Below are 15,678 nucleotides of genomic sequence, written 5' to 3' on the forward strand. Positions count from 1 at the left end.
CAATGCACATACAAGACTTTGAATTATTAGTATTACTAACTCAACGTGTTATATGCTACACTGATAATATGATTTTGTTGCATAGCAACATGAGATACAGAGGTTATGTTCAATTCCTTATGAAACACAAGCATTTGTGCAAAAACTATTTCAGATTCAGCATTTATAAAACAGCGTCTTTATTGTTCAATCAACACACACATACACACATACACACACACATAATTCGGAAAGGATGATGTGTAGTTCCGGTGACTTGGTTCCATCTTGTGTCAGGTAGCAGACAGCCACTGTTTCAGTGACAAGTACTGCAGAGAGGAAGAAGAGGTGGTTGGTAGGTGAGTGGTGGGGAGAGAGGGCAAGCAAATCATTAAAACAAACCCAAGTGCTTCACTGCCACTTGATATCCTACGTATTCAAAAGGATAGTTAGAGTTCAGCCAGTGAGTTGATACGCTGACACGTCAACAACTGATATCAGCGCGAACATGTTATTAACATGGGTGTCAGTGTTGTGAGAAGACGTCTGGACGCTTGATAAGCTGCTTTCAGTTGATATTCTCCTGATGGGCCGTATGTCTGAACAACATATCCTGACATTTGGACCCTGAAATTCTCCTGAAGAAATACTACCCCATAGAGGATAGGAACCATGATGAAATGCTTGATAGAGGGGGACCATGATGGTACGCTTGCTTGCACGTGTTGGACAGGGTTTTACTTTACAGGCTACCTCAGTCCATGACTCCATGCCATGCTTTGATACATGGCTTGGAACTGGTTTAGGGAGAGTGACAGTACAATACAATGTCACAACAATAATAGGAATGAATGGCTGTTGCGTATGACTCAATACGATTTGTGACTGCAGGCCTCTTGACAACATCAAAACATCATGGATTTTTAGAAAAAAATATCGCCTTGTTACGTTACATCGAATATAAGGATGTCAATTTGAGATGACAAATGTATGAATGTATAAATTACATCAATCTACAGTTTATTTTTCCCGAGCTGCCACTGCTCACACACTACATGAATCATTATTATCGTATATTTGACCTTTTTCCTGCTGCCGATGGCCTGTTGGAGCCACAGCAACTCCATAGACAAGGTGTTTCTATGGAGACGCAGGGCTTCTTGTGTTAGCGGAACATCTTGGGCCGGGTGGTGCTGCAGGGGACCTGGAAGAACCGTGACACAGACATCAGTGAGCGTTGTGTCGCTAATACTGTTAAGACAAGTGGTCAGAGACTATTGGGTCTATTTACCTCCTACACCAACACCAGCCTACGGGATGTCTTCATCTTGACGTGAAATGATTGTAGCATTTTCAGCCTTACAATACTCGGTTATACTATGTAATTTAGTCATCTACACCTAAATCTAATTAGTACCACTATGCCCATCTACTTCTTACATTTTGACCAATTGGTAATTTAGGAGATGGTGATCTACAGGTAGCTAGAGAGGTGTTCAAATTCAAGTTGTGTTCTGCTGGAAGGGTAATAACACCATGGCAACTACTAAACTAATGGTGTGTATTTGTGGTTTGTATGTTACCGTGTGTACAACAGGCTGCTCGAACAAATTGCCCCTAGTGGGATTAATAAAGTTGTTTGTATTGCATTGTATATTTCTCCCCTACATCATTGAACAATGATCGACAGTTCAGGGTACCATTCACAGTCAAGGATAGACCCACCAAGGGTCGTTAGCATCTCACCTCTTTGAGTTGGAGCGAAGCCTGTGTCCAGCTCTTCACTTCTCCACATTGTTGAGGTGGTGGAGTCTCCTATGCTACCCTGACCGTCGCTGTGTGAGTGGCCGACGTCAGCAGGGAGAGCTGGAGAACACTCCCTGGGCGAAGCAGGCTGTTTCTGGAAGTGCAAACCATCTCTCTCCGCCTCGATTTTCTCTGTAAATAGTTGTTGACGTGGTTCTCCCTCAGTTTTGTCCAATAGTCGTTCAGGGGGATGCTTCTCCTCCTGACAGTGTAGTTTAGGTGTAGGCGCTGACTTGCTAGAAGTTTTTCTTGGCAAGAGACCATCCTGTGGAGTCAAAACGGGAACGTTTGAAATATTCAGCAGGTTGAAATGTGTCGGAATAATGCAGAGATCTGATCTAAAACATACAGTGTATGTGAAGCGGGGGCTTGAAAGGATTGCATCTCTCCACTGTAAATGGTTTAGCCTCCCGTCGATTTCTGTCACAATGTCTTCAAAATCTTCGCGTGCCTTCCTGACCTCTCTCCTCAACAGGTAGCCGCGCGCGCGTGCCTGTGGAAGACAGTGGGAAAGCAAAAGAATAAAGTCGTTTCGAGGTCGCTTTTTAAGCACACAATTGACCAAACAGTTAAACGTCGGTTATTAAATGAGCGAAACTAATGCTTTTTATGCTGGACTTTGCGTAATATTGCTAAATTGACATAGTTGTGTAGTTAACTGTTCATGTATGAACCCCATACGAAGCGGGAGCACAAAAAACGAAATATCATACAGTACCAAGGTCATATGGACAACCTGGTAATAGTTAACTGTTATTACAATCTATTTTTTAAAAGGAATTACCTGAAAAAGGGTAAATATCTTCTCTGCCTCTTTCCTCTCCATTACCATGGTAACACGTTAGCATTACGGGAGTAGAATGGATCTCTTCCGGTGTTAAGGTGGACAGCAAATAAACAGTAGGCTGTCTAAAATACATACACTAAACTTGTGTGAAATAAAAAGTCAATTAACTATATTAACCCTAACAATTATAACAAAGACTCTTGATTATCCATGTCGTCAACCGACATAAAGTGTTTCCGGAAGAACGGCTGCAGTGACGTAGACGGAAGTACATCTTCAGCTATGATTTGTATTGTCATTTACCGCGGTCTCCTCACACATGATATCTCATGAAGTTTTATTCTGTAGTATCAAGCCAAAATGAGTGGTGGGAACAATCAAAAAACTTTGTTCCAGGCTTGGGGTGGATCTGTTCCTCAGAAAAATCATATTCCAACCAAACACAATGCCAGAAAAACTGTTAAACGGCCTCTTCAAAGGAACAAAACAGACACACACACTGTGGAAACAGCAAAGACACAACAGCAACAACGGGTGAATGGACAAGCTTCACCTCCTCGCCGTTCGCTTTGGGGTGAGATCGGTCAGGTTTCGGGGCCAGTACACACAGCAGCAAGGATGGAGGACGTTCAGGAACTTGACGACGATGAGCTATTGTTAGTTGCTGTGTACGAAGCTGAGCAGACTTTGCAAACGGATGCCACTGCTGCCCAAGATGATAAAAAACATGCAACTGAAGAGATTGAACCCTCTCCACTTTGTTCAAGTGGACGTTACAATCAAGATTTTCCTGGTTTTGATAGCTCATCGGCTACAGTTTGGATCTATCCTACTAACCTCCCCATCAGAGAATACCAGCTGAAAATATCGGAGGCTGCCTTGTTCCAAAACACCCTGGTATGTCTTCCCACCGGTTTGGGAAAGACGTTTATAGCCGCTGTTGTCATGTACAATTTCTATCGCTGGTACCCGTCAGGGAAGATTGTGTTCATGGCCCCAACCAAGCCCCTTGTAGCTCAACAAATTGAGGCCTGTTATAAAGTGATGGGAATCCCACAGAAACACATGGCTGAGCTGACAGGTATGAGGATTGTTGCCACACACACACACACACACACACACACACACACACACACACACACACACACACACACACACACACACCATGGTCTTCTGATTCCGGTGTCCCTATTGTCGTGCAATCTCTGTTACTTTCGAGAAGTAAGTATGGTGAAACTCCATTTCCCAGGGAGCACTAAGGCGGGCCTAAGGCGGGAGCTGTGGAAGTCTCGGCGGGTGTTCTTCCTCACGCCCCAGGTCATGGTCAATGACCTGTCGAGAGAAACCTGTCCCGCACTGCAGGTCAAGTGTGTGGTCATCGATGAGGCGCACAAGGCACTGGGCAACCAAGCTTACTGTCAGGTATGTGTCATTGCTGCAAGACCACTGGGAGAATAACGTGTACTTGGTTAGCTGAGAATGGATTTCACGTGGCCCTCGTTTTGGTTCCCCGTACACTCTCAGGTTGTCCGGCAGCTGTGCTCCCAGACGCAGCAGTTTCGGATCCTTGCTCTGAGTGCCACACCTGGGGGAGACTCTAAAGTATGTAGACCCCCAGATGCCCAGATGTCTGTCTGTTTGATCATTAGTTTCACTCTCTCTAAGTCTGCCAGATCTTCGGTCCTCTACCTCCTCCTCCTCCTCCTAATGTACATCTATTCTACACTCCTCCTCAATAATGCACATCTGTTCTACACGTTTCTCCGCCTCGTAATAATATATATCTATTGTACAATCCTTAATAATGTACATCTATTCGACACTATTTCTCCCTCTTAAAATTGTACATCTATTCTAGACTCTTAAATAATGTACGTCTATTCTACACGTTTCTCCTATTAATAATGTACATCTATTCTACACATGTACCTCCACTCCTCCCCCCTGCAGGCTGTGCAGCAGGTGATCTCCAACCTGCTGATCTCCCACATCGAGCTGCGCTCGGAGGCCAGTCCCGACATCAAGGCTCACACCCACCAGCGCACCCTGGAGAAGGTGGTGGTCCCCCTGGGGGAGGCCCTCGCAGCTCAGCAGGCACGCTACCTGCAGGTAGGGGCTTCTCCTTCTTTCGTAGTGTAAAACACACCTTTCTGTTGGTGCTTTGAATCTCCCTTGTGGCAAATGAACGTAACTGCGGATGTAATAACCTGTAATGATGCTAGAAAACGATCACGTCCCGAAGGGCTCCCCAAATGCTGGGTGCCATTTGGTTGTCAGTTCCCATGGTCGTCAACGAGACTCGATTGGTCAGAGCGATCATTAGAGAAACCAACTCTGTGGTGCGAATTGGTACATTAAGGGAACCTGTGTCCTGTATTTGTACGTGTGAGTTGGAACTGGCCACTAGCAGTTATCCGTTTTATCTGGATGGTAGGATTGTAATGAAGTTGTGGGACTAATTGTTACCTATCCGAAACACAAGTTCATAGTTTGTTCTAATAGTACTGGTAGTACACATATTCTGTGTTGGTTTGTTTCTCTGTTTGTCTTTTCGTCTTCTCTGTTTATTACTATGTCATATAAAACATTGCAGTTATTTTTTCAAAAACAGAAAGGAAAGTAAGTATGTTGTCAGAAGGTTATGTTAATTATAATGGCCTTGACACTGATCTGTAATGGATAGATTACTTGTTATCCTAGTTTGATGGCATCACAGCAGAATAGGTTTTGGGTGGTCCTAGAGACGCCCAGGGTTTAGGGTGTGCATACAAACAACAACTCTATGACACCTGACATTCAGTCTAAGTGCCAAGTTGCAGGATCATGTATTGTTTATATATTTAATGATATACTGTACTGTAGATATTCCATTCAAACAACAATTAGTTACGCCATTAATTTCATGGGCATATTTTAATTTATACACATTCGTTTTTGAAGCATTTGGTCATACTCTAAACTATTTATTCCGTTCAGATAGAGTTTGGAAAGGTGGTATTATCTTATTGTGTAATGTTCCTCTGGGCAGGGTCCAAAAATAACACCTGCCAGCAGCTAAAGGTGGATACATTTGACAGGTGAAAAAAGTGTTTAATCTTCAAACAATCGCTTGACTAGTACATTTCTTAACTCCAGCGGGTAAATGGACACAATTCTGAAAGACCATTTTGGACCCCGTCTCTGGTACAGTCACCATATTTTACAGTGAAGAGGATAGACACTGTACATTGTGTCCTTCAATCCTGTTACGGTCACACTAGTAACCCGAGTCCTACTCGTGTCACTTCGGGAAGAGACAATGCTATATCATGTGTCCAAAGAATAGAGTAGTGGTCGATTTGGTGGTTTTTAGTTGTTGATCCTAATTCTAGTCAAGGTCCAACCCTACTTCCCAGATTGTCTCCGCCAGGGTGCTGTGTAATGGGCACTCTGAAATCAGAGTGTGCATGGGTCATTTCCGAAGTTGTTGCTAGATTATTCAGATTTAGCCAGGTATATATCCTCTGAACAATTGTCTTGAGTAGAACCTTTAGATGAGCATGAAGGGTATGCTGCAGTAAACCTGGAAAAGCATGCACTATCTAGTGGTGCCAGATAGTGGTGCTATTTTATTTAATTGAACGTTTTTAAATAGTGGTGATGCACCAAGAATTCATAACACAATGACGAGGCAAAAACAATACAATATCAATATATTTGCCAAAAGAAAACAAGCATTTTCTTTCATTTGAACACAACAAAGAAAGCCACATTGTTTTCTTGCCGCTGAATTTACTGTATAGCCCACTATTGCCAATCACATACAAATAAGCTTATAGAAACTAAAAGCAAAAAACATACCATCCATTCATTCACTTGTCGACAGAACATAGGTAGAATATGCCAATTAAAAAGAGTGGTCTTAGGATTCGAACAGCCTACATTTAAAATGCACTAGTACTACCAGTAGAGGAATATCAGATTATATCTTTTGAATCCAACCTGCACTGGTGAAATATACATCCTACACGTTCCTGTCTCTTCTAACTTGCATTAAGACCAGCTCCCGATCAACATTTCATTCACAGGATAGGCATGGAAATGGGAAAGGGTGTTTTGATGAGCTGAGACACATTTTCTTTTCAACAATATTGGGTGCATATCTACAGAATAAATGGATATATGGCTTGGAATTGCTGGTTGTTGTTACATATTATGTTACATTATTCATAAGTCTTCACACAGTGGAGATTTGAGTTCATCCGATGGTTGCATTGATTTTAGTGACATTCTTGTATGGCTTTGTTAACCATGACCGCAAATTCAAACGGTAGTCATTCTGTAATATCCTCCATATAGTTTTTGTAAAATATAGTTCGATTTGTATCGTTTGCATTGGTTTGTTAGATTATACAATCTGTAGATAAAAATAATACATATCTTCATAACTGCCACTCTTTGAGTTATGCCTTTTTCTTGGACTGAAAAAATATCTTGGCAGCAATTGCTTTTGCTTAATCTTTCTTTTTTTAAGTAGTTTCTACTCTAGTGGCAGTTCTATTAAAGTAGGTACACAGTAGTGCATACATCATGACAAATATTGACACAAGTTGTGAATAGAAAGAGGTAAAGGGTATGTGCAAATCAAGGAATGCATTGACTTTTGAAAATAAACTAAACCCATTAAATACAGCATGTTTTGATTGTCGTTCTGCAATTAAAAAGGACTGAATTTAACTGCTTTTGGTTTGTAGTAATGTTCGAGTTGTGTTGATATTCACCAACTCCGTTATTCATATGTAAATTCATACTGACGACTTTCTTTTCGGTCGATTTTATACGATTTTAAAATTATTCAACCTGTTTTTCTTTATTATCAATTATGCTGCAGATCCATGTTCGCCAGGGAAAGACCGGTTTTCTTGGCCCACGTACAACAGATATAACCCCACTTTTGTAGATGATAAACCGTGTGTGATTGAAAATATAGTACATCAGGAGGAGAACGTTACAGGTAAAAACCACAAGAGGCTAAAACAAAGTTGTTAATTTCTTGTTCGGGTGCATACTCCTCAATTACAAGGAAACATTGTACCTCATGTTGCAGAGAGGAAAGTAAGGGAATAAGGCCAACAGAGGGCCAAGAGATAGTAACATGCAGGGTTTGAAACTGCATCTACAGGTGTAAATTGGCCCAGTTATTGTCGGGTCAGGAGTCGTGATGTGGTTTTACAAGTAAGGATTACACAGAGAAGAAGTATGGGAACACTGTACCGGGTAAGGGCATACTCTTATCACAGATGTAAATCCCCAACTACATTGGAGAGTGTTGACAAAGTGAATCTATAGCAAAGTGTGTCTGCCCTTCCTAGCCACATGGCGGGCTTGGTTAAGTGCGGTCGACAGGTTTGTGACGGACGATGTCTGTGGGGGGAGGAGGTGGATCACCTCTCTGGTTGCTCCTCTTCTTGGCCTCAGCGCCGCTCCATGAACCAGATCTCGTTCTGGCGGTTGACGTGAGCAGGGTTGGTGTAGCCCGCCACGATGAATGAATCGTTGACGCACTCACCTGGGGAGTCCAGTACCTCGGCCAAAGCGTGGATCTGATTGATGATGGTCACTTCGTTGGTGGGTCCGGTGAAACGCCTAAAAGGTAACGGCGGGACCAAAAGGTGGAATTCAAATTCAGCCCTATTCAAATGTCTGTCTTCCACCTAAATTACTTTTAATTAGTCTCTGTTTAGGGTGTAGGGTTCTAGGTTTATAATCCAACTGGCAAAGGGTTTTAATATGGCATGAAAACCCATGTGTTCCACTCACCTTGTGTTAGGGCTTTGACTCCGAACTTCGTTATTCGAATATAATTTGAATATTAAAAAATAAATCAAAATTCGAACGAATATTAGGCAGCCCTTAATACTCGAACCTGTTATGGGCAAGCCAAGAGGGAGAGACGTCGGAGAACCGACGCAGTCAATTCATAATATTGTAATGTCCACATTAGGCAGCGATTTATTAGAAACCTAATAAACCGTTGGAACACGAAAGACCGGTAACCATAGCAACGCCGGTAAACAAACCTCGCGAAGCCCAATCCAGGTCTTACTGAAGGCATTTAATGGTCCAAATATTATTAATAAATATTTGAATATTAATAAACAAACAAACCTTTGAATAAGTTTCTTGGGCAAAAGTCAAATCCCTACCTTGTGTACACCACAGCGGCGGGCCAGATCTCTATTAATATGTCGTTGTCTGTGGGCTGCGGAGGCTGGGACTGGTGGGCGGCTGGCAGGTAGTAGGCAACGGTGACATCGCGGGAAATCAGAGACTGCTTCTCGTCGGTGTGGATGATTGTCACGATGGGCAGGCTCATTCCCAGGTAATCACCTGAGAGTTTGATAGAAAAAGAAAACGGGCTAATCATTTATTGGGTGTTTTTTTTTTAGCAGAATTCTATAAAAATTGTAACAATACATACATGAAACTCGTATGTTTTTTAACTCAGATTCCTTGAGCTACTATTGCTTTTGTTTGTTTTGAATAACTTCAAATCTTTTTTCGTTATCATTGATGTTTTAATTGTGGTCCCTTGCTTTGGTTGATGCTTTGGAAACAAGAGTGATAAATGTCCAAACACGTATGTTTCCACCCAACTTCCTCTGAGACCAGAAATTCATCAGGCTGCAATGATTTGTGCCAGTCTGCGGTGGACTCACCGGTGGAGTTCTGCTTGCAGATGTACCTCATCAGCCTCATGAAGCCGTAGCAGATGCTCTGCTCGTAGGTTTCCTCGCGCACAGTGATGCATGCCCAGTGCGCCTTCTCATAGCTGCGCTTCTCGTAAAGCAACTCGTTGCACTGTGGATTAATTAATCGGAGAACAAAGAGGTTCAAAGAGCTGATGTGCCCACTCTATCCGATTGAAGGTCCACATTTAAAAAAGGATGCAAACAATGTTCAACTTTAAAATCGCGACGTTTTAAAGCACATTTGAAAGGGAAAATCAGTAATTGCATCCCTACACTGTGCAACAGTGTGACGCAAACTGCTATGTGTCTGATGTGGATAGGAGGGTTATGGGAGTGTTGATAGAAAGATTCTTGGAAACTAAGGGAGGTACCAGTTGGCCAGCATGTTTTATTTTTAGAATAAATCAATGATATGATGTGGTTTATTGACTTGTCAAGCATAAGCAACTTTTAAAAAAAACGTGTAATGGAAAGGCATTTTCTTTTTGTAAAACCTGAAATGGTCTGTGTTAATAACGGACAACAAACCACGTTAAACCAATTAAGCCTTTATATTTAAATGATCCCTAAGGAGAAACTGGGTCTGTGTGCGTGGAACACAACCTCACTGGGCGAGAGAGGATCCAGAACTAGTGCAAAGGTGAGCGATGCCAACAAGACGTCACTCTGATCACCTAAATTAATTACAACTCAGGTATATGCACCTAGCAGTTGCATATACCTTCTTGGAGTAGGTGGCTGGCAGGCCATTGTAAGAGGTCATTGTTCTCTGTGTGAAAAGAATGGCTGGCTTATTTTAAGATGAGGGATTACCCCAGGTGGAGGGGGTGTTAATCCAAATAAGGAGTCAGGACTTTCAAGGGGAGCCATTGGGCGGTCGCAATCATTTGGCAATTATTCTGGTTCAGATTTAACACCACACATTTCTTTAATATGAAAATATGAAAGTAAAAAAATATGTATGACTATAGTCGACTATTGGCCGGGATGGACTGCTTAAACTTCTTATCAAGATATATCATAGCCTTCGCCATTGTGCAGTCATGCATTTTTGTTGAGTTGCTGTATAAGATTGGTTCGTAGTTTAGTAGCTTGCATATTGCCCAAAGGGTAGATCCAGGCTTTTCCCAGGAGGAAGTTGTCAGGGGAAAAGATGCTGCTAACCTAATGTCTGATAATATCCCCTAATGTGCCATCAAGAGTTATACAATTTGATATTGTGCACATTCTACTACATAACTTAATGTTATTCAACTCTGCACATACAGAAGTTTAGTGAACAGAAAATACAGGGACATACAAAGTCAAAAGAAAATTCTGTAGATTACTTTTTTGGGAATAAATATTGCTCTGTTGTTCTGGGGTCTGTAAACTTGATGTACCTTCTCCTTGCGTGTGAGACGGTTGAATGGGACGCACTCTCGGTTACTGCGTCCCTCGTCGTTACTCGTCAGCTGTTGGATTGGTTCTGCCATGTCTGTGAACAAATATGTCATTCATTTATCACAGTATTGGTCCAATAAGTAAGAGATAATAGTTTTTGTTTCTGGACATGGTCAAAGGCTGCTTTCACACGCGGCGACAAATTAGCAGTTTGCTGTGTTCCACCCTCTGGGCTGGTCTGGTATCAAACTGCAAACAGTCAATGCAGAGGTCAAATCCTGGCCTCTGGAACTTTTGAGATGCATGACTCTTGCTTAACGCACATATTCTCCCTGCTATAACTAGATGTTTGCATTGATTTCCCAAACCATAAACGTAATAATGACTGAACACTACTAATTTGTAAAAGGCTGTTTAATTGCAGGCAGTTCGTGAGAAGGACTGGTTGTCAGCTGGCCTGGCAGAAAGGCAGCGCGCTGGGCCAGGAGTGTGAGAGTTTTATAGAGGCGGAAAGAAAAATAAGAGGCTCAAAGTTGTTCAGACTGTAGACTGGTTTTAACATGGATTAGAACTCAAGGCATTTCGTTTTATACTTACAGCCTTCTAATAACTGAGTGGTTAAGTGCGGTAAATTACTTAGAAATGGTGGGAGATTAACAGAGGAACAGAAAATGTATCCTCTCATTTTACTTGAGCTAACTTCATTCGGAAACTGATCCTTTGTTCTGATATGATCAACATCACCTTCAGCAAGCTTCAGCATTTTTCTCAAGTAGTCTAGCCCATAATTGGATAGGGTGTCATTATTACGGATGAAAATCTGTCATTTTAGGGGCGATAGGATATCTATGGCGATGCTGTAAATATTGCAATCATGTATGTGTGTTGTGATACGCTATTACGATTTTTTTCATTCATTTCTATTTGGAGGTTTATTCTAAAACGTTCGGTGTCCGCGTCCCCCATTGATTAAAAAAAAAAAAGTAGGGCATTTTGCAGACGTTTTGGTCCAAAGCTACTTGCAGCCGTTCATACACACACCGACGGCAGAGTCAACCAAGGCGACAGCCAGCTTGCCAGGAGCAGTTAGTGTTGGGTGCCTAGGTCAGGGACACATTGATAAGTGAAATTTATATGAATGTGGCTGAACTGAACTGAACTTCTGTTGGACGGTACTATTAACACTTCAAACCTACAAAAGTATTGCAGAAACTAGGAATCCAGCTTTTTTTTCCCCCCAACCCTTGTCAATATAGGTCAGGTCAATTTACATTTGTGGTGTTTGGGTGAGGACACTGCATGTTGGGTTGCTGTACGTTGCATCAAAACTGACTGGAGAACAGCATCACTCACTACTCCTGAGATTTTAAGGAAGCCGGTAATACAATTTGGTAATAGGAGTCTTGTTTACAGCAACTAATCCCTCAGTCTAATTAAGAACGTAAGTGTGCTCAAAACTGTGTCAAAGGGGAAAGTGAAAGATGAATGGATCAAGGTAATGCTTTAGTGCTTGTTCTTTGTTTAGCTTATTCGAATTTCAATATGGAGGGGGGGGGTGGAGGGACAGACAGGGGCTGTACAGCATGGCCTCTCTCTCACTACCCACTAGTCGCCTGAGCCTATCAGGCTGTTTGTATTGATTGACTAACCCTAGTACACATCCAGATCAGCTGACTCTTCTCTCGCTCCCCCCTCTATGTATTTAAAGCCACTAAATACATCTAAGAGAGAAGAACAATGATATCTTTGTTAGGAGCTATCAATGAATTTGAATGAGGCGCTAGGAAATGTAATGATTGTTGACAAGGCAGTATTTTACTTCCAAACATCAACAACATTATCAACTAACTTATGGGTGGCTTTTGTTCCACTCCAATTACAGTTAACTTGAGCTGCAGCGCTTACGAAAGGAATTGGGGTCAGAAGCCGGGTACAGTAAACATGCTAGCTAATCCTGTTCAGACAGAAAGCGTTTTGTGATTCCACACTGTTACAGTACAATGAGTAACATCGGATATAAACCTGTTAACTGAATATCGAAAATAAATCATTCGTAATACAAAGATGATGTGACCCTGCGGCCAAAAAACGAGTCTGTCCGTGCCTGTGAACCCATGAACCCATGAGTCATTAACCTACTGTTGCATTGTAGCCTACAGTATCCAGAGTCCATTCTGGCTTCCTGCAAGGCTCAGACCCAGATTTACATGTCATTAAATATAAATCTGCACCTTCGTCTCTAAAATAGTTATTCAAACTGCACCAGATTTACTGTACATTTTATGAAATGTTATTCGCATGTATAGACATTTAAATCAGTATCGCGTCTCGATACTGATGGTTAAATGTGTCGTTTGTTTCATTTGATAGCTGAAACGCACTACTTTCGACGGCTAATAATGCCGCGCGTTTCCATACGGTATTTTCAACTGGGGTTGATCATAACCCCAAGTTTTGTTTGGAACATAGCTCTGGATATGCGGTCTAGTTTAAACTCCAAAAGTAGGTCAGCGTGCACACTACAGCAATATGAAATAAATAGGCGAAGAGATGCCATGCGTCATGTTGTTTTTCACTGTGCGTACAGTTCAGACCACTGCGAAGCGTCAAATACAGCGTGTTTGCATACAGTGCATGCAACACAATGTGTTGTGCAGACAACTATTCGGCTTAACAACTATTTTGTCAGGTCTATTTTTTACTCAGTGGTTATACCTTGAGGGACTTCCACTTGGTGACCCCTTGCGACGTCCTGCCAATAGTGCAGCAGTCGGTCTTCTCCCTCCTCCATGGTCTCAGTGTTTTCATCCAGACTGCCCGTACCTGACAGCGGGTCTTCCGAAAACGACTCGAGGTCTTCCAACGTGATCATCCCATTCTCAGATTCGGACTCGGGCCCACCGCCACCGCCATTTAACTGGCAGCCGCCTCGGTCCATTATTGTTTCCAGACGAGTCCTCGACTAGGAAAAAAAAATGCTGCAAGATAAACGTTTTATTTCCAACGAAATTGTAATGGTCTCTGCACTGTTACAATTTTGTAATTAATAAAACGTCTATTTGTAAACCTTTCAGCGTCGGAATAGGTCAACGACATGACAGAAAACAAGGCAGTACGTGGATTATCCTCGCGCATTTAGCCATCATTATTTTGAATAGAATTAGCTCTATCTTCCTCTATATTCTTGCGAGAATCAAAGTAGAGAATAATAAACTAATCTCTTTACGAGCAGTGTGTGACACTTTCCGTGGCCAGGGAGCGTTGGATGTTTATAGGAGACGAAGGCGAACCACGTGACTCCTTTCTGCAGCTGACCCCGCCCTCTGTCAGCTAGTTCAGCCGCCGAACCTCATAATTTGAACCGTGATTTCGACGACTCTGATGACCGCAAAGTCGTTAATTTCGAAGATTTTTTCTAACAACACTCAGTTCCTGTCCTATTTAAATTGAATAAAATGTGTCAAATCCACTCTAAAGTGTGTGTGTGTGTGTGTGTGTGTGTGTGTGTGTGTGTGTGTGTGTGTGTGTGTGTGTGTGTGTGTGTGTGTGTGTGTGTGTGTGTGTGTGTGTGTTGTAGTTTTAAGAACTCGCTGTATGATGCAAAGTATTGGTATGAACTTTCTCCATTTGTGTGTGTTACTTACTACAGTACTACAGCATGATTTGGTTTATGATCGATGAATGTATCTAATCTATATCGTTATTATAGTTGTGTTCAAAATAATGTGTCCTCAAATAGTTCTTCATTCAGCACAGAGCAATTATATTATAATTGCTACTATATAAATACTATATACAGTCTGTGTTAAAGCTTTCTTGCAAAAATAAATGCCCCTATTAAGCTCATACACACACACACACACACACACACACACACACACACACACACACACACACACACACACACACACACACACACACACACACACACACACACAACTTCTCATATTAAAGTCCCCCGTCACTGTAAATAAACATCTTAACCAACTAGGTGTCTGGTTCTTCTGAGCATCTTCAGTTAAACCCTAATCAATAATGTGTTGCCATGGGACACCCTTAAGAGAAAGTGATCCCCCTGTTTCCGCGCAAAATTTGAATACTAATCATTTGTAAAATGAATTGGGTTATCCCATGGTTACGACCCACGCCAACTTTGTTATACTTCTTTATTACTGTTTTTGTGTACAAGCGTTATAATGAGTGATGTAGATATGAAATGTGTCTCACATCGTGGCTTTATACTGTGAGCATCCGAGAAGCTAAACCCAACGGGACGTGGACATCATACTCAACCGCCGCCCAGATGGAGCTCCATACAACCCCACCACGGCCCCAGTGTGATGTTGTCATTTCGCTTAAGAGTATACTGAAAGGCACTTTGATGTCATGAAAAGATAGCCATCTGCGTTCAGAGCAGGGTAGAATGCTCACAAACTGGTTGACAGAGACTGGCAAAAAACATAGGATTTTCCTCCTATTTTTTTATTCTTGTATCATTTCACTATCTTAACAATTTATTTTCAAATAAATTTAGTTCAAAAGCCTAAGAGGATGTTAATCTCTTTTCACATCTCATTTGTCTCACTAATGTGTCCCATGGTAATCCCAGTTATCACATGATTGACCATAGGGGGCAGGACACTCCATGTGGGGTGTCCAAGCCTCAATTAACAGAGACAGCTTTGGTCATGTGATCTTTCGCCAGCAGTTTTCTGTGGTGCACTGTATAAATGGCATTGGCATCTCATTTGAACTTTGTTCATTTATATTGTGCTTCGGCTTTAAGTTGCTGTTCTAATGGTATTATGTGTTATTTAATAGATGTTTAATTCAGAGTTTCAGATATTAAATGTCATTTTATATTTAACAGTCAGCTAAATGGTTCATTATCCTGACATTTGCTTTCCATAGTTCGGCTTTCTGTTTTTTGATTTAGGCCAAGGGTTTAGGTTAGCACATGGTGTCTAAAAGGGACAAATCTTGTAGTTTCAA

At 41.8% G+C, this 15,678-nt stretch overlaps 3 protein-coding genes across 4 annotated transcripts in view; 1 reads left to right on the forward strand and 2 right to left on the reverse strand.

Annotated features, from left to right (window-relative positions):
• Window positions 1-155: 155 nt before the first annotated feature.
• Window positions 156-2,834, reverse strand: iqcc (IQ motif containing C). Its single transcript, XM_030357027.1, has 5 exons — window positions 2,570-2,834; window positions 2,135-2,278; window positions 1,726-2,050; window positions 1,062-1,183; window positions 156-308 (listed from the first exon to the last, which is right to left on the reverse strand). Exons 1-5 carry the CDS (start codon window positions 2,615-2,617, stop codon window positions 273-275), a joined length of 675 nt encoding a protein of 224 aa, XP_030212887.1. The 5' UTR covers window positions 2,618-2,834; the 3' UTR covers window positions 156-272.
• Window positions 2,835-2,841: 7 nt separating this feature from the next.
• fancm (FA complementation group M) overlaps window positions 2,842-15,678 on the forward strand; it is a 29,472-nt gene continuing 16,635 nt past the window's right edge. For both annotated transcript variants that reach the window (XM_030357008.1, XM_030357009.1), the window contains exons 1-4: window positions 2,842-3,653; window positions 3,822-3,994; window positions 4,097-4,174; window positions 4,523-4,681. In XM_030357008.1, coding sequence (XP_030212868.1) covers window positions 2,933-3,653; window positions 3,822-3,994; window positions 4,097-4,174; window positions 4,523-4,681 — 1,131 coding nt within the window. In that variant the 5' untranslated portion in view covers window positions 2,842-2,932. The remainder of the gene's footprint in view (window positions 3,654-3,821; window positions 3,995-4,096; window positions 4,175-4,522; window positions 4,682-15,678) is intronic.
• On the reverse strand, window positions 6,248-13,962 carry soul3 (heme-binding protein soul3). Its single transcript, XM_030357026.1, has 6 exons — window positions 13,754-13,962; window positions 13,402-13,648; window positions 10,686-10,780; window positions 9,271-9,412; window positions 8,758-8,941; window positions 6,248-8,197 (listed from the first exon to the last, which is right to left on the reverse strand). Exons 2-6 carry the CDS (start codon window positions 13,622-13,624, stop codon window positions 8,026-8,028), a joined length of 816 nt encoding a protein of 271 aa, XP_030212886.1. The 5' UTR covers window positions 13,625-13,648; window positions 13,754-13,962; the 3' UTR covers window positions 6,248-8,025.

This window comes from Gadus morhua, chromosome 5 (assembly GCF_902167405.1).
Source record: "Gadus morhua chromosome 5, gadMor3.0, whole genome shotgun sequence".
In the NCBI taxonomy this organism is placed as follows: Eukaryota; Metazoa; Chordata; class Actinopteri; order Gadiformes; family Gadidae; genus Gadus; species Gadus morhua.

What these genes read in the sequence shown, in the direction of transcription:
- iqcc (XM_030357027.1), bottom strand. Translation starts at nt 2,617, where the DNA reads ATGGTAATGGAGAGGAAAGAGGCAGAGAAGATATTTACCCTTTTTCAG. An exon ending in AGATATTTACCCTTTTTCAG is followed by an intron (nt 2,279 to 2,569) that starts GTAATTCCTTTT and finishes TGTCTTCCACAG; the next exon opens with GCACGCGCGCGCGGCTACCT. An exon ending in GCCCCCGCTTCACATACACT is followed by an intron (nt 2,051 to 2,134) that starts GTATGTTTTAGA and finishes TTGACTCCACAG; the next exon opens with GATGGTCTCTTGCCAAGAAA.
- soul3 (XM_030357026.1), bottom strand. Translation starts at nt 13,624, where the DNA reads ATGGACCGAGGCGGCTGCCAGTTAAATGGCGGTGGCGGTGGGCCCGAG. An exon ending in CCAAGTGGAAGTCCCTCAAG is followed by an intron (nt 10,781 to 13,401) that starts GTATAACCACTG and finishes ATTTGTTCACAG; the next exon opens with ACATGGCAGAACCAATCCAA. An exon ending in GCCGCTGTGGTGTACACAAG is followed by an intron (nt 8,198 to 8,757) that starts GTAGGGATTTGA and finishes GTTACCTTTTAG; the next exon opens with GCGTTTCACCGGACCCACCA.